Source organism: Panulirus ornatus, chromosome 69 (genome assembly GCF_036320965.1).
Source record: "Panulirus ornatus isolate Po-2019 chromosome 69, ASM3632096v1, whole genome shotgun sequence".
Taxonomy (NCBI): Eukaryota; Metazoa; Arthropoda; class Malacostraca; order Decapoda; family Palinuridae; genus Panulirus; species Panulirus ornatus.
This window is the reverse complement of record NC_092292.1, coordinates 21,905,861-21,931,374: the sequence shown is the minus strand read 5'-3', so window position 1 is coordinate 21,931,374 and position 25,514 is coordinate 21,905,861. Positions and strand designations below refer to the sequence as shown.

Genomic DNA, 25,514 nt, shown 5'->3' with positions numbered 1-25,514 from the left:
AGGCAGGCTGCTACAAGCAGTGAGAAGTACTCATCAAGGGTGTACGGCATGTGTAAGAGTAGGAAGAGAGGAGAGTGAGTGGTTCCCAGTGAAGGCTGGTTTGCAGCAAGGGAGTGGGATGTCATCATGGGTGTTTAACTTGATTATGAATAGGGTGGTTAGGGAGGTAAATGCAAAAGTCTTGGAGAGGGGCAAGTATGCAGGTTATTGGGAATGAGAGGGCCTGGGATGTGATGTCGATTCTTGTTTGCTGATGATACAGAAATGACGGCTGATTTGAGTGAGAAACTGCAGAATTTGGTGATAGTCTGGAAAAGTGTGGGAAAAGTAAGGGAAAGGAGAAAGTTGAGAGTAAATGTAAATAAAAGCAAGGTTATTCAGATCAGCAGGGATGATGGGTAAGTTACCCAGGACTTAAGTTTGAATTGGGAAAAATTAGAGGAAGTGAAGAGTTTTAGATATATGGGAGAGGACTCGGCAGCATATGGTACCATGGTAGCAGAAGTGAGGCACAAGTTGGGTGAGAGGGCGAAGGTTCAGGGAGCAATCAAGACTGTGCAGAAAGAGGGAACCTTATCTCGGAGAGCAAAAATGGGCATGTCTGAAGGAATAGTATTTCCAACAATATTATATGGTTGCGAGGCATGGGGTATAGATAGGGTTGTATGAAGGAGGGTGGATGCGCTGGAAATGAAATGTTAAGGTCAATATGTGGTGTGATGTGGTTTGATGAAGTAAGCAATGAAAGGGTTAGAGATATGTGTGGTAATAAAAAGAATGTGGTTGAGAGAGCAGAAGAGATTGTGTCGAAATTATGTGGACATATGGAGAGAATGAGTGAGGAAAGGTTGACAAAAAGGGTGTGTGTCAGAGGTGGAGGGAACAAGGAGAACCAGGAGACCAAATTAGAGGTGGAAGGATGGAGTGAAAAAGATTATGAGTGATCAGGACCTGAACAAACAGAAGGGTGGAAGGCATACAAGGAATAGATTAAATTGAAAAGATGTGGTTTACTAGGGTTGACATGCTGTCAACAGACTGAACCAGGGCATGTGAAATGTCTGGGGTAAACCATGGAGAGGTCTGGAGCCTGGATGTGGATGGGGGCTGTGGTTTCGGTGCATTACATGACAGCTAGAGAATGAGTGTGAGCAGGTGTGGCCTTTTCTTTGTCTGTTTCCTGGTGCTACCTCACTAATGCACGAGGCGGTGATGGTGCTTCCTGTGGAGCAGAGTGATGTTGGGAATGGATGAAGGCAAGCAAGTATGAATATGTAAATGTGTATATATTTCTTTCTTCTTTCAAACTATTCGCCATTTCCCGCGTTAGCGAGGTAGCGTTAAGAACAGAGGACTGGGCCTTTGAGGGAATATCCTCACGTGGCCCCCTTCTCTGTTCCTTCTTTTGGAAAATAATAATAATAAAAAAAAAAAAAACGAAAGGAGAGGATTTCCAGCCCCCCGCTCCCTCCCCTTTTAGTCGCCTTCTACGACACGCAGGGAATACGTGGGAAGTATTCTTTCACCCCTATCCCCAGGGATATATGTGTACGTATATATATGTATACATGTACATGCTGATATGTATATGCATATGTATGCATATGTGCATGTGTGGGTGTGTAAAGGTGCTCCATGACTTACAAAGGGGTTACGTTCTGATAAAGCCATTGTAAGTTGAAAATATCACATCCAAAATACATTGTATACAGTACATCTAACCGCACAAACTTCATTACTTAAACTATCCTACCTTAAATCTCAGAATACTTACATTTCTCATCCACAACTATCATATGCAGCTTTTTCTTATAAGCTTCAGCATCTTTAGTATTGGCACTTGCTGCCTCGCCGATAACCTTTATATTATGAAAATTATGAACTCTTTTTAAGCACTGGAACCACCCATGACTTCCTGTAAACATTTTTGTATAAGTAGGATCATTGGCATGCTGTTCTAGCACATCGAAAAGACTTTTGCCTTAGCCTGGATTGTCAATAGGCTAAGCAGTATGCACTTCTGTATCTGGTCTTCCATCTATTTGACAAGAAATTTTTCCATATCATCAATCAGCCCAGCTCTTTTTATCATGATGACTGAATCTAACTAATGCTGAATATTTCGCTGCATCACTGATTCGCCTCTTAGGCTTCAAGATAGTTGAGATCTTCGATAGCAAAAGTCCTAACTCACGTGTGATGGCCATTACGGCTTGCCGCCTTCATGCCGGGCAAGTATCTTTAATTTCATCTCGAGAGTATTTGCCTTCCTCTTCTCACCAGAGGTAGGAGACACAGATGGGTGTCTTGTAATCATGATGGGATGCAAAAACACAAAGCACATATCCAAGAAATGTTGGCAACACAGTACACTGTGGAGTACCAGTTCATTTTACATTTATGATTGTGTGGCTTACTGGAAGCTGCAGCTCAATGCCGCTGCCCAGTAACATTAGAGAGTATTGTACTGAATATCGCTACCCTGGAAATAGATCAAAATTCAAAGTACGGTTTCTACTGAATGCATATTGCTAACATATCATCGTAAAGTAAAATATCTGAAACTGAACCATCATAATTCAGGGAGCATCTGTATGTGTATATGAGTGGAAGGGTCTTTCTTCGTCTATTTCCTGACGCTACCTCACTAATGCAGGAAACAGTGATCAAGTATAAATAAAAAAAAATAAATAAATATACTGGTAATCATCACTACTATATGTCATGGGTGATGTTTCCATAATTCTAAAGCAGGATTGTGCATACAAAACTTTTCTAAAAAATGGTCATCTTCTCACTTTCAACTGCTGATGAAAGAGAACAACAAAAACATGAAAATACAAACTATTCTACAAGCTGGTCTGGATATAACAAATGACAGAAGAGAGGAGAGTGAGGAGTGACCTGATCACAACCTTTAAATTTTTATGACAGACTGATGATGTGAACAGTTTTTTGAAAGATGTTCAGATAGAGCAACCAGAGAACACAAAATGAAACAAAGCAAGAAATGTTTTAAAAAAGATGTAAAGAACTTTTATAGTATAAGAGTGGCGGATCAATGGAAGAGAATGACTAAGGACATGGATAATGCAGAAAGCATACATATATCTAAAAAGTTGTATGACAGCAGAGAATATTTGACAGATGGGGCCCTAAGTGTGTGAAGCTCCCTTCTCATACAATACAAACAGGAAATTACAAATAGGTAATTATATAATAGTCCCAAAGTCTCTGTATTTCAGATATCACACCTGTAACAAGCTATTCCTCTACTTATCACTTTGCCTCACTCACCTCTCCTTCTAATGGGTAATATACTCGCACAAACATAAAGAATGCTAGTGGGATTTGCAGCACATCCATGCTACACTATTACAAATGGAAATATTCTTCAAAGCTAACTCAACTGAATTTTCTCTAACTGTACCTTGCTCTAAACCCTCCACAGTTGCACTGACTTTTCCAGAATCAACATCCACTTCTATGGGCTCAGTCTTGAGGGCAAGCTTAGCGAGTTCATTGGTCTTGTTGTCTTTAGTAGCACTGAAGAGCGATGTCTGCCTCCGTTCTGAAATGGCATTAAAAGCTAAGAATCAGTAAATGAAGTTCTATGGATGTTAATTAAGGCAATAATCACATCAAATCCATACTTTCAGCATAAAGCATTTCTATCTAATATCTATCCAGTAGGTAGTAGTTGATAGGCAGCCACCGATGAGACTAGGGAGGTATATTACAAATACCATCCGCCTCAGCACTGAGATGGTTAGTGATGGCTGCATAGTGAGCCAGCACTTCAGGGGTTGTCAAGCTGCACTCCTTTGACCTAGATAGCTGTCTTTCCTTTCTGCCTTAACCACACATGGACTGCTGGTATTCTATCCACAAACATACAATCTCTCTTTGTCACAAATAACATTTGCAGTCAATGGGTTGAACCAGGGTATATGTGGTGGATGGGGGAAAAACCACAGAGAGGTTTGTGTGGCCTGGTAGTGGCAGGAACACTCTGGTTTTAGGGCATTATACATGAGAGCTGAAAAGTGGATGTGATAAAATGAAGCCATTTCTTTGTCTGTTCCTGATGCTACCTTGCTAACATAGAAAATAGCAAAGGTGAAAAAAAATATCAACGGTAATAATAACATGACTGCGCAGAGATATGCATATATCACATCATTCATGGGAACAAATTATATTCCTGGTAATGTTGTAGCTTGAACATGTATTCATTTAATAATTTCACCATGCACATGAATAATCTTATTCTTTTAATACTTGATCATCGTTTCCCATATTAGCCAGGTAGCACCAGGAACAAAGACAGCCTGCATATGCTCACATCCATTCTCGATTCTCTATATGTCATGCGTAATGGACAGAAACCATAGCTCCCTATCCCCACCAAAGCCTCACAGGCCTTTCATGGTTTACCACAAATGCTTCACATGCCCAGGTTCAGTCAAGTGACAGAACGTTGACCCCAATATATCACATCGTTCTAGTTCACTCTGTCCCTTGCTCACTTTTCATTCTTCTCTATGTTCAGGTCCCAATTGCTCAAAATCTTTTTCCCTCATCTTTCCATCTCCAATTTGGTCTCCCTGTTCTCCTTGTTCTCTCTACTTCTGACATATGTATCCTCTTTGTCAACCTTTCCTCACTCATTCTCTCCACATGTCCACACCATTTCCATATACCCTTTTCAGCTCTTTCAACCACACTCTTTCTATTTACCAAACATCTCTTACCCTTTTATTCCTTACTCGATGAAAGCACCTCACACCACATATTGTTCTTAAACATTTCATTTCCAACACATCCACCCTCTTCCAAACAACCTGCTCTATAGCCTGCTTCTTGCATCCACATAATTTGTTGGGACTACACTATCTTTAACCATACCCATTTTTGCCCTCCCAGTTAATGCTCTTCTTTCCTCACAATCTTCAAGGCTTCCAGAATCTTTGTCCCCTTACCTAACATGTGACTCACTTTCACTTTTATAGTTTCACTTGCTGTCATGTCCACTCCAAGGTATCTAAGACTTCACTACTTCCAAGTTTTCTCTATTCAAATTTACACCCCAACTCGTCCCATGACCCTGCTTTTATTAACACGAGCTTTCAAACTCTGTCACCAAAATTGTGCAATTTCTCACTCAAATCTGCCATCAGTGCTGTATCATCAACAAACAACAACTCACTCACTTCCCAAGCCCTCTCATCCCCCATAAACTGCACACTCGCCCCTGTTACCATACTGATATATTCTTTCTTTTCTTTGATATTTGTTTGATATTTCACATGTCAGCATGGCAGCACTAGGAACACACAAAGAAAAAGCCTCAAGCATTCATATACATTCTCTAGCAGTCATGTGAATAAAAGTCATCTTTTTCAGAAAAAAGCTCTTTCAGATGGTAACAAAAAATTATTAGGATCTTTTTTAAACATACAGAAACTGATGCTGTGAGGGCACACTAAATGTCTAGTGTAGCTGCAATCAATGAGTTAAACATGTGTGCAAAGAAAGCCATTATTTGTTCTTAATGCTACCTTACCAAAACAGGAAAGCAAATCAGATATCAAAATCAATTACAGATCCTCAAAATCTTATAATTTCTTTGACAAAATATGATGACATTGTTTCTTAAATGTTTTCTTAAAAATCCAACAAGGCTTCAAAATACATTTCTCACCATTAATGTAAAGTGTGGCATACACAAACTTTTACCAAAATTCCTTTGTTATACATAGGATAAAGTAAAAGAAATAATCTATTCATTCATTTATCATACTTGATCACTGTTTCCCGCATCAGCGAGGTAGTGCAAGGAAAACATATGGAGAATGGTCCAACCACCCACATACACATATATATACATAAATGCCCATACACGCACACATACACAAGAGTTTTAGAAAGAGGGGCAAGTATGCAGTCTGTTGTGGATGAGAGAGCTTGGGAAGTGGGTCAGTTGTTGTTTGCTGATGATACAGCACTGGTGGCTGATTCATGTGAGAAACTGCAGAAGCTGGTGACTGAGTCTGGTAAAGTGTGTGAAAGAAGAAAGTTGAGAGTAAATGTGAATAAGAGCAAGGTTATTAGGTTCAGTAGGGTTGAGGGTCAAGTCAACTGGGAGGTAAGTTTGAATGGAGAAAAACTGGAGGAAGTGAAGTGTTTTAGATATCTGGGAGTGGATTTGGCAGCGGATGGAACCATGGAAGCGGAAGTGAGTCACAGGATGGGGGAGGGGGCGAAAATTCTGGGAGCCTTGAAGAATGTGTGGAAGTCGAGAACATTATCTCGGAAAGCAAAAATGGGTATGTTTAAAGAAATAGTGGTTCCAACAATGTTGTATGGTTGCGAGGCGTGGGCTATGGATAGAGTTGTGCGCAGGAGGGTGGATGAGCTGGAAATGAGATATTTGAGGACAATATGTGTTGTGAGGTGGTTTGATCAAGTAAGTAATAATAGGGTAAGAGAGATGTGTGCTAATAAAAAGAGTGTGGTTGAGAGAGCAGAAGAGGGTGTTTTGAAATGGTTTGGTCACATGGAGAGAATGAGTGAGGAAAGATTGACCATGAGGACATATGTGTCAGAGGTGGAGGGAACGAGGAGAAGTGGGAGACCAAACTGGAGGTGGAAAGATGGAGTGAAAAAGATTTTGAGTGATCGGGGCCTGAACATGCAGGAGGGTGAAAGGCGTGCAAGGAATAGAATGAATTGGAACGATGTGGTATACCAGGGTCGATGTGCTGTCAATGGATTGAACCAGGGCATGTGAAGCGTCTGGGGTAAACCATCGAAAGTTCTATGGGGCCTGGATGTGGAAAGGGAGCTGTGGTTTTGGTGCATTATTACATGACAGCTAGAGACTGAGTGTGAACGAAAGGGGCCTTTGTTGTCTTTTCCTAGCGCTACCTCGCACACATGAGGGGGGAGGGAATTGTTATTTCATGAGTGGCAAGGTGGCGATGGGAATGAATAAAGGCAGACAGTATGAATTATGTACATGTGTATATATGTATATGTCTGTGTGTGTATATATATGTACACATTGAGATGTATAGGTATGTATATTTGCATCTGTGGACGTGTATGTATATACATGTGTATGTGGGTGGGTTGGGCCATTCTTTCGTCTGTTTCCTTGCACTACCTCGCTAATGTTGGAGACAGCGACAAAGCAAAATAAATAAAAATAAACATATAAATATATACACATTTACATATTCATACATGCTGCCTTCGTCCATTCCCGTCGCCACCCTGCCACACATGAAATAGCATCCTTCCTCTCCAGTGAGGTAGCGCCAGGAAAAGACAAAAAAGGCCACATTTGGTTACACTCAGTCTCTAGCTGTCATGTGTAATGCACCAAAACCACAGCTCCCTTTCTACATCCAGGCCCCACAGACCTTTCCATGGTTCACCCCAGAAGCTTCACATGCCCTGGTTCAATCCATTGACAGCACGTCCACCCCGGTATACCACATCATTCCAGTTCACTCTATTCCTTGCACACCTTTCACCTTCCTGTATGTTCAGGCCCTGCTCGCTTAAAATCTTTTTCACTCTATCCTTCCACCTCCAATTTGGTCTCCTGCTTCTCCTTGTTCCCTCCGCCTTTGACACATATATCCTCTTCATCAATCTTTCCTCACTCATTCTCTCCATGTGTCCAAACCATTTCAACACACCCTCTTCTGCTCTCTCAACCACACTCTTTATTACCACACATCTCTCTTACCCTTTCATTACTTACTCGATCAAACCACCTCACACCACACATTGTCCTCAAACATTTCATTTCCAATACATCAACCTTTCTCCGCACAACTCTATCTACAGCCCATGCCTCGCAACCATACAGCATTGTTGGAACCACTATTCCTTCAAACATACCCATTTTTGCTCTCCGAGATAACATTCTTGCATTCCAAACATTCTTCAATGCTCCCAGAACCTATGCCCCCTCCCCCACCCTAAGACTCACTTCCACTTCCATGGTTCCATCTGTTTCTTAGTCCACTCCCAGATACCTAAAGAAATTATAATCTACATATAAGGTACATGCACAGACAGAAGAAAAACATACTAGGTAGTAGTCGTAAAATCTGCTTCATCTCCTCCTCGAATCCTACATCAAAGATTCGATCTGCCTCATCAATGACCAGACACACGAGGTTCTTGTACATAAAATGAGGAGTATTTTGCAGGTGATCTAACAGTCTTCCTGGAGTGGCCACTAAGATGTTTACCCCTAAAATGACAAGCCTTCATAAGAACACAAATATATAATAACACAGAAGCGAATGGCTTTAATCAATGTGACTATGCATTCCATGTACAAATGGAAGTTTATCACCTTATGATTTGGTCAATCTCTACATTTACTGTCACTAACGCTCTCTTTGTGATTCCTTCTATATCAATTATATTGAAATAAACTTTTTTTTTTTTTGTTTTTTTCATACTATTCGCCATTTCCCGCGATAGCGAGGTAGCGTTAAGAACAGAGGACTGGGCCTTTGAGGGAATATCCTCACCTGGCCCTCTTCTCTGTTCCTTCTTTTGGAAAAAAAAAAAAATAAAAAAAAGAGAGAGGGGAGGATTTCCAGCCCCCCGCTCCCTTCCCTTTTAGTCGCCTTCTACGACACGCAGGGAATACGTGGGAAGTATTCTTTCTCCCCTATCCCCAGGGAAAATAAACATATCACTATTAATCACAGACCAAAGTGTAAGAGATGTATCTTTCCTTCAGCAATTATCCTTTTAATTCTTCTACATGTCTTTCATATCTCGTATTTACTTCCTCATAATGATACAAAAATGACACTAAAATGGAGAATGCTGTCAATGGTCTAAACCATGGCATGTGAAGTAGTCAGGGGATGCCATAGAAAGGTTCAGTCTCTGTTCAACCTCTGACTTCTCTAGAAATATATTACCTACTTCTATATTCTTCAATGTACATAAGTAACAAACATCCAATGTATTGTGTTCAATGGTGTTACCTTTGGCTAACTTGACTCCTTCGCTCCTGCGGTCAGTACCTCCCATAACAAGTCCATAGGTCTGGGTGTGGTCCTGCATAACTTCTCGTAACACACCAAAAGTCTGCATTGATAGTTCACGTGTTGGGGACACAATGATGGCACCTGTACCTGAATGAGAATTATTCATGACTACTTCAATTTCATTTCAATATTCTCCGAAACAAAGTATGTGAAAATAAAGATTTACTTGATTACAATATTCAAATCTATCTTTCTTCCACACTACTTCTTTCACCCTAGCAAAGCAGCATCAGGAATGGATGAACAACTGCCTCTGATACATAATATCCTCTTTGTCAATCTTTCCTCACTTATTCTCTCCATATGTCTAAACCCCTTCAACACCCACTCTTCTGGTCTCTCAATCACACTCTTCTTATTTCCACACATCTCTCTCATCCTTTCATTACTTACTAGATCAAACCACCTCACACCACATACTGTCCTCAAACATTTCATTTCTAACACCTCCAACCTCCTCCGTACTACCCTATCTATTGCCCATGCTTCCAAACCATATAACATTCTTGGAATTACTATTCCTTCAAACATACCCATTTATGCTCTCCAAGATAACGCTCTCTCCTTCCACACATTCTTCATCGCTCCCAGAGCCTTTGCCCTTCCCCCATCTAGTGACTCACTTCCATTTCCATGGTTCCAATTGATGCAAAGTCCAACTCCCAGATATCTAAAACACTTCACTTCCTCCAGTTTTTCTCCATTCACACTTACATCCCAACTAACTTGTCCCACAACCCTGTGAACCTTGCTCTTATTCACATTTACTCTCATATTTCTCCTTTCACACATTTTTCCAAACTCAGCCACCAATCCCTGCAGTTTCTCACTCGAATCAGCCACTAGAGCTGTATCATTGGTGAACAACAACTGACTCACTTCCCAGGCTCTCTCATCCCCAATAGACTTCATACTCACCCCTCTCTCCAAAACTCTTGCATTTACCTACCTAACCATCCAATCCATAAACAAATCAAACAGCCACAGAGACATCACACACCTCTTCCGAGACCAACATTCACTGAGAACCAATCACTCTCCTCTTTTTCTACTTGTACACATGCTTTATGTCCTTGGTAAAAACTTTTCACTGCTTCTAGCAACTTACCTCCCACACCATATACTCTTAAGACCTTCCAAAAAGCATCTCTGTCAACTCTATCATATGCCTTCTCCAGATCCATAAATGCTACACACAAATCCATCTGTTTTTTAAGTATATCTCACACATTCTTCAAAGCAAACAACTGATTCGCACACCCTCTAACATTTCTGAAACCACACTGCTCTTCCCAAATCTGATGCTCTGTACATGCCTTCACCCTCTCAATCAATACCCTCCCACATAATTTCCCAGGAATACTCAACAACATCATGCCTCTGTAGTTTGAACACTCACCTTTATCCCTTTTGCCATTGTACAATGGCACTATGCATGCATTCCACCAATCCTCAGGCACTTCACTATGATCCATACATACACTGAATATCCTTACCAACCAATCAACAACACAGTCACCCCCTTTCTTAATAAATTCCACTGCAATACCATCCAAACCTGCAGCCTTGCCATATTTCATCTTCCATAAACCTTTCACTACCTCTCTCTCTTAACCAAACCATTCTCCCTGACCCTCTCATTTTGCACACCATCCTGACCAAAACACCCTTTATCTGCCACTCTATCATCGAACACATTCAACAAAGCTTCAAAATACTCACTCTATCTTCTCACTTCATCACTGCCTGTTATCACTTCCCCATTTGCCCCCTTCACTGATGTTCCCATTTGTTCTCTTGCTTTACGCATGTTATTTACCTCCTTCCAAAACATCTTTTTCTTCTCCCTAAAATTTAATGATACTTTCTCACCCCAACTCTAATTTGCCCTCTTTTTCAAGTCTTGCACCTTTGTCTTGACCTCCTGCCGCTTTCTTTTATACATCTCCCAGTCATTTGCACTCCATCCTTACACGTATTGTCCAAATGCCTCTCTTCGCTTTCACTAACAACTTTACTTCTTCATCCCACCACTCACTACTCTATTCAATCTGCATGACTCTCACATTTCTCATGCCACATGCATTTTTTGCACAAGCCAACACTGCTTCCCTAAATGCATCCCATTCCTCACCCACTCCCCTTACATCATTTGCTCTTACCTTCAGCCATTCTACACTCAATCTCTCCTGGGACTTCCTCACACAACTCTCCTTTCAAAGCTCACTTACTCTCACCACTCTCTTCTCCCCAACATTCTCTCATCTCAACATTCACCTTTTTTTGAAAACATCTACAAATCTTCACCTTCGCCTCCACAAAACATTGATCAGACATCCCTTCAGCTGCCCCTCTCAGCACGTCAACATCCAAAAGTCTCTCTCTTACACGCCTATCAATCTACATGTAATTCAATAATGTCCTCCGGCCATCACTCCTACTCAAATACGTATACTTAACGCTACCTCGCTATTGCGGGAAATGGCGAATAGTATAAAAAAAAAAAAAAAATGTTATCTCTCCTTTTGAACCAGGTATTCCCAATCACCAGTCCTTTTTCAGCACACAAATTCACAAGCTCTTCATCCTTTCCATTCACAACACTGAAAACCCATGCACACCAATTATACCCTCAACTGCCACATTACTCACCTTCACATTTAAATCACCCATCACTAAAACCCAGTTTCGTGCATCAAAGCTGCTAACACACTCACTCAGCTGCTCCCAAAACACTTGCCTCTCATTACCAATATATAATTACCCATCTCCATCCACTTTCAGTTTTACCCACATCAATCGAGAATTTACTCTCTTACACTTTAGACACATACTCCCACAATTTCTGCTTCAGGAGTAGCACTACTCCTTCCTTAGCTCTTCTCCTCTTACCAACCCCTGACTTTACTCCCAAGACTTTCCTAAACCACTCTTCCCCTTTCCCTTTGAGCTTTGTTTCACTCAAGAGCCAGAACATCCAGGTTTCTCTCTTCAAACATACTACACATCTCTCCTTTCTTCTCATCTTGGTTACATCCACACACGTGCAGATACCAAAATATGAGCCTCCGAGGAGGTTGAGCACTCCCCGCTTGACTCCTTCTGCTTCCCTTTTAAGAAATATCATTACTGTCATCATACAATATCAGGATCCCTTCTCCAGGAGTTCCTGTAGCTTCAAGGATATGCTACAGGGGGAAAGGACAGACTCCTCTGGAGTTAAAACTTCCATCATCAAAAATTGTATTCAGGTGACACAACCTTGAAGACAGTGATTTCATTCGTGAAGTAACCATAAGCAAGTGAAGTCCAGCAATGCCATTTCCATTATAGAAGCTCTTGAGAGTATTCATAAGGTGTTTCATGTACATTATGAAAACCCAAAACTTTCTAAAGTATTTATTATTTATTCAGTTCTGCTTTGTCGCTGTCTCCTGCGTTAGCGAGGCAGTGCAAGGAAACAGACGAAAGAATGGCCCAACCCACCCACATACACATGTATATACATACACGTCCACACACGCAAATATACATACCTATACATTTCAACGTATACATATATATACACACACAGACATATACATATACACACATGTACATAATTCATACTGTCTACCCATATTCATTTCCATCACCACCCCGCCACACATGAAATAACAACCCCCTCCCCCCGCATGTGTGCGAGATAGTGCTAGGAAAAGACAACAAAGGCCACATTCGTTCACACTCAGTCTCTAGCTGTCATGAATAATGCACAGAAACCACAGTTCCCTTTCCATCCAGGCCCCACAGAACTTTCCATGGTTTACCCCAGGCATTTCACACACCCTGGTTCAATCAATTGACAGCATGTCGACCCCGGTGTACCACATCGTTCCAATTCACTCTATTCCTTGCACGCCTTTCACCCTCCTGCATGTTCAGGACCCGATCACTCAAAATCTTTTTCACTCCATCTTTCCACCTCCAATTTGGTCTCCCACTTCTCGTTGCCTCCACCTCTGACACATATATCCTTTTTGTCAATCTTTCCTCACTCATTCTCTCCATGTGACCAAACCATTTTAAAACACCCTCTTCTGCTCTCTCAACCACACTCTTTTTATTACCACACATCTCTCTTACCCTATTATTACTTACTCGATCAAACCACCTCACACATCTCAAACCAATCAAATTTTCAGTTAAGTGAATTACAAAACATTTAATCTTTCTATTTATAAAAAACAATATTCACTCAATTTACTTACCATTTCTGGGCTTGAATTTTAATTTATATAACAACTCCACTGCAGGAATGACAAAGGCAAGTGTTTTCCCAGCACCAGTTTTAGCTGTCCCATGTAAATCACGTCCTTCTAAGAGTTTAGGAATGGCTTTAGCCTGAATCTCTGTCATTTCTGTAAACCCCATATTGTCAACTGCTTTCATAGTTTCTGCTGAGATGACACTGCGGAGACCCTCAAATGATCTGTTCACTGTTGCATCAAACCCAAGTGTGCTAGAACCTAAGAAAGAAAAATGAAACACATATACACTGATCAGTTTCTTTCATTGACTAATGAAGTGGCACAGTGTACACAGATGTTCATCAATAAATTTGGCACCTAAGCACGAATTAGAAACAGCAGAAGTTGAGTTCTGAGTTTAGGTGAGTGTGTGAAAGGAGAAAGTTGAGGGTAAATGTAAATAAAAGCTAGGTTATCAGGTTTAGCAAGGGAGAGAAACAGGTCAATTGGAGGATGAGTTTGAATGGAAAAAAAAATTGGAAGCAAAGTATTTTAGGTACTTTTCAGTCTGTTCCTGGAACTGCTTCAATAATGCAGAAAAGGCGATCAAGTATATAAAAAAGAATCCTCTTCAGTTGGTTCTTGCTTACTGCATGAATTAATAAATATGTAGATATTCAGAAGAATATTGGAAGAGATAAGTGGAACAGAATTATCCTATATCACAATCAACATCTGCTTCAAACATTCAATATAAAACCAGTGAATGGTATGGCAAACTAAACTTTCATATATTTCTTCTAAATAATTTTCTTCAAAACGTTCTTACCTAATTAATGAATCAATGATTATATATATATTCTGTAACATTTACGAGAAAACTGCTGAAAGAGATGGAACTCTTACCTATCTCCAGTCCATTTGTTCAATACGTCCAACTTAAACTTGGTTAACAGAATAGAAAATTCTATTTTTCATGCATTTTTCTACACAGTTCTTTCCAGTCAGTTCTTCCTTAATTCATGAACTAATAATCATGAACAAACTCAAGAGAAAATAAGAATAAAAATGGTTTACATCTGGAAAGGCCTCAATGATCATATATACTTGAGATCCAAGGGAGGATACCATTGACTTTGGTTAGAAAATTAAATCTATTCTTCATAAGTGTTAGCTTAAATTGTATTTTTTGTATTTTTTTGTACACATCTCTCTTCAGATTCTTACCTACTGCAAGAATTAATAAACTCACATTCTAGAAAATACAGGATAAAATAGTGAAAACAGAATCCATACCTAGCGTGCAATCACCAGTTCAAAACATTTAAATCATAATTGATAAATGGTACAATAAATCATATTTTTCACATATGTTTTCTATACAGTACTCTTCATAGGTTCTTAATTAATGCATGACTCATAATTATATACACATTCAGTACAATAGAGGAAAAAATTGTTATAATTCTTACCTACCTGAGATAGACTTGCATTCAAAAGGTTCACATTATAATTGGTAAATGATACACTAAATTGTAATTTCCACTTATTTTCTCTACACACTTTTCTTCAGTAGGTTCCTATATAATACTTGAACTAACAATAATACATATATTAAAAAAATGATGTATTGTACTGCTACATGGAAAAGGAATGCTTGTGATCCCAGTAAGGCTAGCATTGCCTTCAGTTAAAAACATTTAACTTATACCATGTGAATGATACAAAGAATTGTATTTTTCAAGCAGTTTCTCTAAACATTTCTCTTCAGTAGGTTCTTACTTACTGCAATACAGCATATGGAAGAGCTAATGAGACAGGAGAACACGCAAGTAGGAGAAGCCAGCACCCATGGTAAAATTCAAATTACACTAGGTAAATAATTTTCATTTTCCTTTCATACTTGGTTGCTAGATCTCACATTAATGAGATAGTGCCAGGAACATACTAAGAAAGGGCCTATCTGCTTACATCCATTCTCTTGTAGTCCTGTACAATATACAGAAACCACATCCTCCTATCCACAACCAGACCCCAAAGGCCTTTCCATGGGTACCAATGGATGCTTCACATGCTCTGTTTCAGTCACTGGTAGCATGTTCCCCTTGTGTACCACACTGCTCCAATTCATTACATCCCAAGGATGCCTTTCATACACCTGCATGTTCAGGCTCTGACCACTTAAAAGTATTTTTCACTCCATCCTTCCATCTCCAAAATGGTCTCCGCTTCTTGTCCCACTCCAATTCTGAGAAGTATATCCTCTATGTCAACCTCTCCTCACTCATTCTCTCCATATGCCCGAGCCATTTTAGCATCCCCTATTCAGCTCTCTCAACTACACTCTTCTTATTACCACACCTCTCTCTTAATCTTTTATTACTTAATCTATCAAGCCACCACATTCTTCTTATTCCCACATCTCTCTCTTAATCTTTTATTACTTAATCTATCAAACCATCTCATATCACATACTGTCCTTAAACATTTTTAACACATCCACCCTCCTCAGCACATCCCTACAGCCCTTGTCTCACATCCATACATCATCAATGGGACCACTTTACCTTCAAACACCTATTTTTGCTCTCCCAGATAACAACTTATCTTTCCACACATTTCTCAGTGCCTTCAGAACCTTCAACCCATCACCCATCCAAGACTCACTTCTGCTTCCAGTGTTCTACTTCCTGCCATGTCCATTCTTAAGTATATAAAGTATCTATTCCTCCAAATTTTCTTCAATCAAACTCACATCCCACCTTACCTGTCTCTCTGCCCAGCTTAAACTAATAACTTGTTCTTATTCATATGAATATTTACCTTCAACTTCCTCCCTTCAAACACTCTCCCAAACCCAGACACCAACTTCTGCAGCTTCTCGGCAGAATCTGCCACCAGGGTTGTGTTATCATCAAAAAACAAATGACTCACTTCCCAGGCCACCTTGCCACCTACAGACAGCATACATGTCCAGCTCTCCAAAACTCTTGCAATCACCTCTCTCACCACTTCATCCAAAAAAATTTAAACAGCCATGGGGACATCACACAACCCTGCCACAGACTAATCTTCACCTGGAATTACTCACTCTCCTCTCTACCTACTGGCACACACACACCTAACACTTTTGATAAAAACTTCTTTGCTTCAAGTAGCATTCCTCCCAAAACATATATTCATAAGGACTTCCACAAGGCATCTCTATCTGTCAGTAAATCATACGGAATATCTTATCATTGTATAAATGTCTATCTACACAATTCATATAATCAGAAAAATAAGTGTAAAAATGGTTGGGAGAAATGCATGCACATTTTGTACAAACACTTGAACGAAGAGTAATTAGATTCGTTTCACTCAGTGGCAGTATCATAACTAATGAGGTAGGAGGAGCTGCTACTGTGGAAAGTAAATAAGCTTGAAATTGAGAAAAGTATTGAGTTTCAACACCTTGAAGTGATACTCTAGTTCTACTGGAGTAGCCAAGCCTCACCCCGCCTTCTCATTGTGACCTCACTAGTACACCCCTTAGGGGTGAAACTAAAGGGGAAGGTGTTGCCCAATTACATCAGGGCAATATTTCTAGATTTGGACAAATGCCTGAGGTGTACTGTTACTTTTCATTTTTCACAATTTTGGAGCCTCACTGCCTATGGAAACACTGTGCCGGAATTGCCTTTTGCCAGCGACCTGTCAAGGGTGAGGCACAAAAGGCTAAGAAGGGCACTGGAGTCTACCAGTCATGCTGAGGGTCAAAAGAAATGAGATATTGAGGGTGATGGCACTGTATGTGAATGGGATGACAGGTGAGAGTAAAAGGTGGGAGATTGTGGAAAGGTTCAAAAGTTGTAGTGTGGATGTGCTAAGGACTGGGGAAACCCATATCCTTGGGCAGGGTGTGTGGAGGGAAAATGGAAATGATGAATGCAAGTTATAGAGGACATGGTAGGTGTGGTATGGATGGAAATGCGTGAAAATTATCAGGGAAGCAGAAAAGAAGGATGTGTGATTGTGTGATTCTGCTATCACCACGAGTACAGGAGGGTGTTACTGAGCATAGATGGAATGGTTCAAGAATAGTATGGGTAAAAGGAAAGATTATGAGTGTGAAGTATGCATGGGAATGTGTATGTGCACTTGTTAATATGAAGACTGTTCAAAGTAAGGATGAAATGAAGCTTTTCTGGAGAAATTTGAATGACTGTGTAAACCGTTTTGAGAATGAGAGAAACATGGTTGTATTGGTGATATGAATGTGAAAGTGGGATAGTGAAATTGGTGAGATAGCTGGTAAATGGGAAGTGCCTGAACTAAATAATAATGGAAGCTATCTTATGGATATTTATGCTGAGAGGGGTATATTCCTTGAAAACACCTTTTTTTTAGCACATGATGATCCACAGATATACATGGATGAGGAAAGCAAAAGGCTTTGATTGACTATGTGGCAGTGGATGAAAGATTGAGAAAGGCTGTGCTGGATGCTAGAGTCATGAGAGGATTGTTTGGAGATTCTGACCATTTCACAGTTCTTGCGGGGATGAGGATCAGGGAGAAGTGGAGGTATAGTGTACGGAAGAATGGAGAGGTAGAAGTGTTGGCAAGCAAGAAGATGAATCAGGAAAAGTACAGGGAAGAGTATGAAAGGAGGGTAACTGAAAGCTTAGATGGGAGTGCAGTGAATGCAGGAATGCAGCCATGTGTGAATGAGATCTTTAAAATTTTTAGAGAAATCCAAGTAAAGGTTGTAGAATCAGGAGTTGGATATAATGTAGTGAGATACAGGAATAAAAAGGGCAATGCATGGTAGACAGAACACAATGGAAATGCTGTGGAAGAGAAGAAAAAGGCATATGGTTGATTGCTCAATAGGAATGCACTAGTGGAAGTTCAGCAAAGGAGATGGGAAGAATATCAAGTATGGAAAAGGAATGTTAAGAAGCTGATAAAGGCTCACCCTAAATAACCAAACTGATAAAAGTATTTTTATCTATCTCATACTTTCCTTGGGCACATGTTCATGACAGTATTCATTTTCTGTAATTAGTGAAAGTTTCTTGGTCCCGATTTTTTCTGATGACAGATACTCTAACTGCATAGCAGTTCCAAGAGTGGTGTACTGATGTGTGGCATGGGCTCTATATGACAAAGTTAAAAGAGGTTATGCAAAACATGGTGGACTATTAGCAAGCTAATGCATATAAGAGAAGCAAGAGAATAATCCTTGTAATTTTGAGTCATAATCAGCGAATACATCAATTAATAGACTGTATCTTTTCTCTTTCCTTCTGATAACTTTGCTTACTCTGGCTACCATTACAAGATGATCCACCAAACTGAAGAAAGTTAACAATGCAAAATACTCTGGAATATCTACTAGTTAAACATTAAATAAGTTTTCAAGGTTGGCCAGTCTATGAAATTGAGCAGCATTTTCCACTTTCCCTCCAAAAAAAATCATCAATTCACTTAAGTGCTATTTGTCGAAGGAAGGATAACAACCTTTTCACAGAAGTGCTTCAATACATGACCAATATCAGCATATGCCATTTCAGCATGCTGGAATTTAATGATGATCCAAACTGAAGACCTCAGTCACTCTCATGTAGCAATTCTAATCCAGGCATTATCATCTACCTACCCATCTATATCTCTGATACCTGTTCCAACTGGAAATCCTTCACAGGGGTGGTCATGGCAATTGAGTTTCCTTAACTAGTGAACTCTAGTGCCTCTCCTTAGCCTTTAGTGCCTCATCCTTAACAAGCCACAGGCAGAGGACAACTCTATTGCAGTGTTTGCTGAGGCCCCTACCTAATGTTCCTACTGACTACTTCTATCTAATGCTCCTTCCAACTACTTCTACCTATAATTTCTACCTAATGCTCTGTCTAAATGTTCCTACATACTACTTCTATTTACTGCTCCAACCACTTTGCCAAAAGGCAGGTAGAGCACATAGTGCTCACCACAGGAAAATCTAGTTATGAAATATGAGCTGTGTGAGTTAAGTTTTGTCAAGTGTTAAGTATGACAAGGAAAGATTGTACATTTGTGGACAAAATGCCAACAGTCCATGTGTTAGAGAGGCAGAAAGAAAAAGACAGCTACTTCGGTCTGACAAGAGCAACTTGACAACCACTGAAGTGCTGGCTCACAAAGCAGATATCACTAACCCTCCCGATACCCATGTGGGTAGTACTGGTAAAATACCTCCCTGGTCATTCGCTGCCTACCGACTACTACCTACTTGACATTAATACTACATTGAAAATAAAAACTCTTGACTAACCATTTCTGATGTCAATACTTTCATACCCAGTCTCTTCTCCCTCTTCAGAATTTTCTGCTTTATTTATATCCTCTGTTTGTAACAAACCAGAAGCATCAAATTTCCTCTTATCCGTTGCCTTTGTCTCTTTTTCTTCAATATCTGGAGAAACCTCATTACCAGCTCCAGCAGCAATGGTTTCCTTTACAGTCATCAACTTTTTCTGATCAAATTCAGATGTAACTTCATTATCAGCTCCTGCATCAAGGATTTCTTCTAAAGCCTTCAACTTCTTTTTTTCTGGAGAGAGAATTATATATTTGTAAAGATAAAAGCATAACTTAATCTCTACAACCCTCACTTTGACTTTAATCCCAAAGGATATAAACAAAATTATTCCTCAAAATTAGCTAAATCCATACAAGATCACACTTTACGCCAGTTTCTGAGCATGCAAATGACAAGCCAAGAATATTAATCAATCTCAGCCCCTGCAGACTTCAAATGGACAATAATTATGAAAGATGTGCAACCGTGCTATGTAGAGGTGACTTCACCACAACTAAAAACAGCTTAAAAATATTTACCACCATCTTTTCACTCTGCCCTCAATCTTCACTCTAAAACCCTACTGTTCGAGGTTGCTCTACATCTACAGTGCAGTATTACATCTTTAACCTCAATATCTACCATATTTCCACTCCAAATTTGGTATTGGCACCTACTGTGATACAAAAACTCCCATTGCTCACCTCATGCATTTTAAGTCTCCTAACTTTGATGCCATCTGTTTTAAAAATTCTCTTCTACCTATACAATTGTTGATATATTTCATATCTACCCTCTAATTCCTTAAACTATGATTTCCTGTGAATAGTCCATGTTTTAGTGAGGCAGAAAGAAAAGACAGCCATCTCGGTCTGACGAGTGCAACAACCATTGAAGTGCTGGCTCACTAAGCAGATATCACTAACCCTCCCGATACCCATGAGGAGAGTACTGGTGAAATACCTCCCTGGTTATTGGTTGCTTTCTTCACATCCACATGCTGAATTCCTCTATGCAGGGGATTAAAATGTACACCACAAGGACTGCTTAGGCTCTACCTGGGATGATCCCAGTTGAGCTGAAGCCTTTTCTTTCTCTGCCCACAGAGACCTGGAGCTAATGATAATCAAACACTCATCATGAGTTCCTGCCCATTACAACTCTTACAACACACATGATCTCTTTTTATACTTCTGAACCCTTTCACTAGAGTTTCACTATTTCTGTCCCCTTAAGGCCCTCTAACTGCAATCTTATACTGTATCTATTAATTTTTAATGGGCACACGCTCCTTCTGTCCCCCCCCCCCCTTCAAAATGCCAACTTTGGCACTTTGGTATACTTCAGTGTTCATCCATGCATGGCTTCTTAACTGACTTTCCTTGCTAAAGGAACAGTTTTGCCAGCTGAGATGCCTTCTTAGCAGCACTGAAAAAGACCTTTACAATACAATAAATACAGCTGGTACAATAAATCAGCTGAATATTCAAAGAGGCATTTGATCAGTTGATGCTGCCTGCTATTCCCTATGAGAACATCAACTGATGTTGGCCACTGTTTAAGGGTTAAGAACCTCACATGAAACAAAGAATATATACATTTCTTACTATTTTTGGGAATAGGTTCATCATCTTCGGTAAGGCATTTGCTTAGGGCTGGGTGACAGTGAATCAACTGTTCAGTTTCATCTGGTAACTGTTCCTCTACTGCAAGAGAATTGTAAACATAAATCTACAGTACAGTTTAAATGAAAAGTAAAATATGCACATGAATCTTTTCACTGTCAACACATATTAGTGCATAAAATTTATGAGTTAACTTATTAGTATTTCATCTACAACACAGCAATCAAGATTTACCTTAATTAGTTCTTCATTCAGAACATTTCATTTCTTTTTAACAAAATATTTTTCAAACACCAGCATTGGGCATAGCAATCTAAAAAAAAATAATTCTCAAATAAATTTCATAAAATTTTATGCTGATATACCATATTTCACTTGGCATTCAAGAATACATTCACTGGATTCTTTCAAATGAGAGAATCATAGCATACTATTTAGTCTACACAAAGAAAGTAAGGATGGTTATCAGTTCATCTAATTATTCTACTTCCAAACACCTAAAAAACCCATCCTGCTAAAGGTTTAATCAATGTATGAAATCTGTATAAGACCCATTTTCTGTTGGTTAAAGCTCACTAAATAATATGAAATGCTTCAATATTCTTTTATCACATCACAGCAAATACTTAACTTTAAGAACAGGATCTTGGCAACAGCAGATTCATTTTCGTATTTCACCTACAATATAGTATAATTTCATACTTATTCTTTTAGTATAATTACATATCTATCATTTTCAAATCCTAACTGATTTTCACCTGCCTTAGCACGGTAGTGTCTTGAATAATCATGGTAGGGCCTTTGCTTGTCCTGTACTTTGATAATTTATGAAGGGGTTATATTCACTCTCTTATGTACATGGCTTCTGTTACTTGAAGTCTCGTAAGGTTATGACAATGTTTCAGTATTATCATGTTTTCAGTAAGACTCTGGCAGGTGAGATTTATACTAAGTTGCTGTTACATATGAAGTATGGGGCTTCAGCTTTAAAGATGAAATGTTAAACATTGGTTGAGTGATGTAATCATACCAATGTAGTTTACATTGTTTTTAAGTTTACAACCTTAAGCTCGTCAGGAATACTTGTAAACTATATTGGCAGACTGCAAAGGTTTTGCACTGTGTGTAAGGTTGTTTCTCATAATGTAGTCACTGGTTTACTTGTTCTTGTAGTATATGATGATACTGAGATCTTCAACCTTCAGCATCCCTCCAAAGATGAAACTAGAAATTAACATGATATTCACATGATAGTGTGCAAGGGTTGTTATACAATATATATATTCTATTATGTATAATTGCTGTTTCCTGCATCAGTGTGGAAGTGCCAAGAAACAGACGAAGAATTGCCCAGCCATTAATATACACATATATGTGCATAAATGCCTACAAACATACATATACATACATACACATATCAACATATAAATTTTTTTTTTTTTTTCATACTATTCGCCATTTCCCGCGATAGCGAGGTAGCGTTAAGAACAGAGGACTGTATAAATACATACACATAAACAGACTTTACATACATACACATAAACAGACTTTACATACATACACATGTACATATTCATACTTGCTTGCTTTCATCCATTCCTGTCGCTACCCTGCCCTACAGGAAAACAGCATCACTATCCCCTGCTTCAGTAAGGTAGCGCCAGGAATACAGACAATAAGGCCCCATTTGTTCACATTCAGTCTCTACCTGTCGTGTGTAATGTAGCAAAACCACAGCTCCTTATCCACATCCTGGCCCCACAAACCTTTTCATGGTTTACCCCAAATGCTTCATATGCCCTGGTTCAGTCCACTGACAGAATGTCGACCCTGGTGGAGGACCACATCGTTCAAATTTACTCTATTCCTTGCATGCCTCTCACCTTCCTGTATGATCAGGCCCTAATAAAATACCATATAAAATGTTCATTTTTCTGCTCCTCAACTGCTGTTGCACTCTTAAACATCACATTAACACTACAGGACAAAGTCACTACATATCCAAAGTTAATAGTGATGTGGAGATAAACAGACTCTTGTCATATTCTGAAAACACAAAGTGCTTTAGCATCAGCAACTAGATGCAAGCACAAAACCATAACCTTTTTTCCAGATATCACTGAAGATAAGATGTATGCGAGATGCTAAGGGAAGTTTTCGTAAGTTCCCTTGAAATCAAAGAGAAATTCAAAAACTCAAACATTCCCTTACCCATATTTTCCCTAATGTTCAATGCCCTCACCTCTATCTACTTACCAACTATGGCAGGAAAAGAAATTTGGGAGAGGAACGCTGGAAATCCTTCCCTCCTGTAATACAGTAATTTCCAAGCAAAAACCGGAGTCGTGGAAGATGGCAAGGATTCTTTTCCTTGAAGCATCAACATCTAAATCACAAATTTTGGTGACCTTAAACTCGGAAATCAAAGTGTGGTGACAATACAGGACTGAACTGGATGACAGACTGTCCTCACTTCCTTCCAGCAAACATCTTACCCGTAAAGTCCTTTTCTTTCCTCTTTTCTTTAGCCTTTAGCATCTTCAATTTTTTCCCCTGACTCTTCTTAATCTTCCTTATAAGGATTCTGTCAGGGACCGGAGGTGTCATGCTGTTCACAGTAATACCTAAACGTTAAAGGGATGTAGCGTGGTAGTAAACAGACTTCTTAGATAAATGTTATGTTATGGAGACAAAAAATATCACCTAGATATAACTTCAGAGTAAAACTAATAAAAAATAGGTTTTTATTAAGAATTTTAAGGATTAATTTCAGTCATACTAAAGTTATAACACATGTATTGAACTTAAAGTCACAAAATAATTGAAAAAGAATACCGGATTTATGAGTATTTTTTTTTTTTTGGTATACTTCAGATAGTAATTCCAATTCTGAATTGTTTCGTTTCACTGCGTTGATCTAAATTTATTGTGCATCATAATCTATAGGAAAGTTAACGCGATAGTAGAGTTATTCTCATTAAAAGATGGTAATGACAATCAAGAAACTACCCCGTCAGTTTAAGCGCGATCAACGTCTTTTTGGGATGTATGCATGTCATCTCATGTAACTGGGATATTGCACAGAAGACAGATACAGTTTGATGATTAGATATTTTTGTATGTATAAATATGTCTTCAGGGCAGTCAGAAGGTATTTGAATTAGTTAAGGAGCCTGCCATCGATCCAAAAGAGAATTACCTAACCAAAGTGCGGCATATTACATTTATTGTAAACAACTCTAAAAAAATATGATGAAAGTCCTATTCTTATTAAATTGAATTGGTAAAAGACACTTCACTTTACAGCACCATAAGTTAACAAATTTCCTTCAGCATTATGAGGATCAAATGATGTAGGATAGAGAATGGAGAACATAATACCGTATACATTTTGTGTTTAATGTCAACTTTTACTAAATTACTCCAAAATACCCGTTATCTGATCAAAATATTTAGAATTACTTACTTTTTGAGTAGGTAATAAAGATGGATATAATTCCTCCGTACATACATCTTAAACATCAGCTGTTTACCCACAATTCCCGGGTGCCACGTCTGTTTTGGCTTGCTGGATGCTCTTGTCAAAACTAGTTCTAGAGACAAGAGTGAATTAAGTTAAAGGTCACCAGGTAGTAGGTGCCACCATGGGAGGATCACAGAGTGTTCAGATACCTGGAGGAGGCATGGAAGGCTACCATGTGCTTAGGGTAAGTTGAAAAGTCATATATGAAGTTGCATTGTTGGGAGTCAACTGATCGGTTCATTGGTCTGTGTTTGACTTGGCTGTTGTGTTGCCTTAATATCATCGCGTAAAAGGTTAGAAATATATTACATTTTTATAAGCTCATATGAAGACTGTGATATGTGATAATTGCTATGTAACTGTTACCGTAACGGAAAGGAATTATCTAGTTCTAAATTGGTCGAATGTCAAGCTGGTACATTTTCATTTTAGCGCCGACACTATATTTTTTTAGAATCTGTTATCTATGTTTAGTTTAGCCTCCATACTATTTAGCCTTGGATATTGAATTAATTTGTTCTACAGTCTAGTGTAATGTGTAGAGAACACAATAACACTTGAGTATGAATTTGAGCATATTTACTGAACGATAATAAGTACGACGATAGCAGTACATCAGGGAAAATGTTGTATTGATTAATGTAGAAAATCAGCAGAACAAATGAAAACCACACCTTACCTCCTTAACGGACAGGATTTATTATAATGTACAATATTCTAGCTGCA

At 39.1% G+C, this 25,514-nt stretch overlaps 2 protein-coding genes across 2 annotated transcripts in view; one reads left to right on the top strand and one right to left on the bottom strand.

Moving 5' to 3' along the window:
* pit (probable ATP-dependent RNA helicase pitchoune) overlaps positions 1–23,924 on the bottom strand; it is a 65,626-nt gene extending 41,702 nt beyond the window's left edge. Inside the window, exons 1-7 of the mRNA XM_071660315.1 lie at positions 23,761–23,924; positions 21,248–21,346; positions 19,614–19,892; positions 13,340–13,597; positions 9,027–9,176; positions 8,108–8,272; positions 3,431–3,571 (exon numbers count right to left, since the gene is read on the bottom strand). Of these exons, the coding sequence (XP_071516416.1) occupies positions 3,431–3,571; positions 8,108–8,272; positions 9,027–9,176; positions 13,340–13,597; positions 19,614–19,892; positions 21,248–21,346; positions 23,761–23,872 (1,204 nt within the window). The 5' untranslated portion in view covers positions 23,873–23,924. The remainder of the gene's footprint in view (positions 1–3,430; positions 3,572–8,107; positions 8,273–9,026; positions 9,177–13,339; positions 13,598–19,613; positions 19,893–21,247; positions 21,347–23,760) is intronic.
* Positions 23,925–24,786: 862 nt separating this feature from the next.
* Positions 24,787–25,514, top strand: part of Grasp65 (Golgi reassembly-stacking protein 2) — a 36,483-nt gene continuing 35,755 nt past the window's right edge. The window contains exon 1 of the mRNA XM_071660085.1: positions 24,787–24,972. Within this exon, the coding sequence (XP_071516186.1) occupies positions 24,910–24,972 (63 nt within the window). The 5' untranslated portion in view covers positions 24,787–24,909. The remainder of the gene's footprint in view (positions 24,973–25,514) is intronic.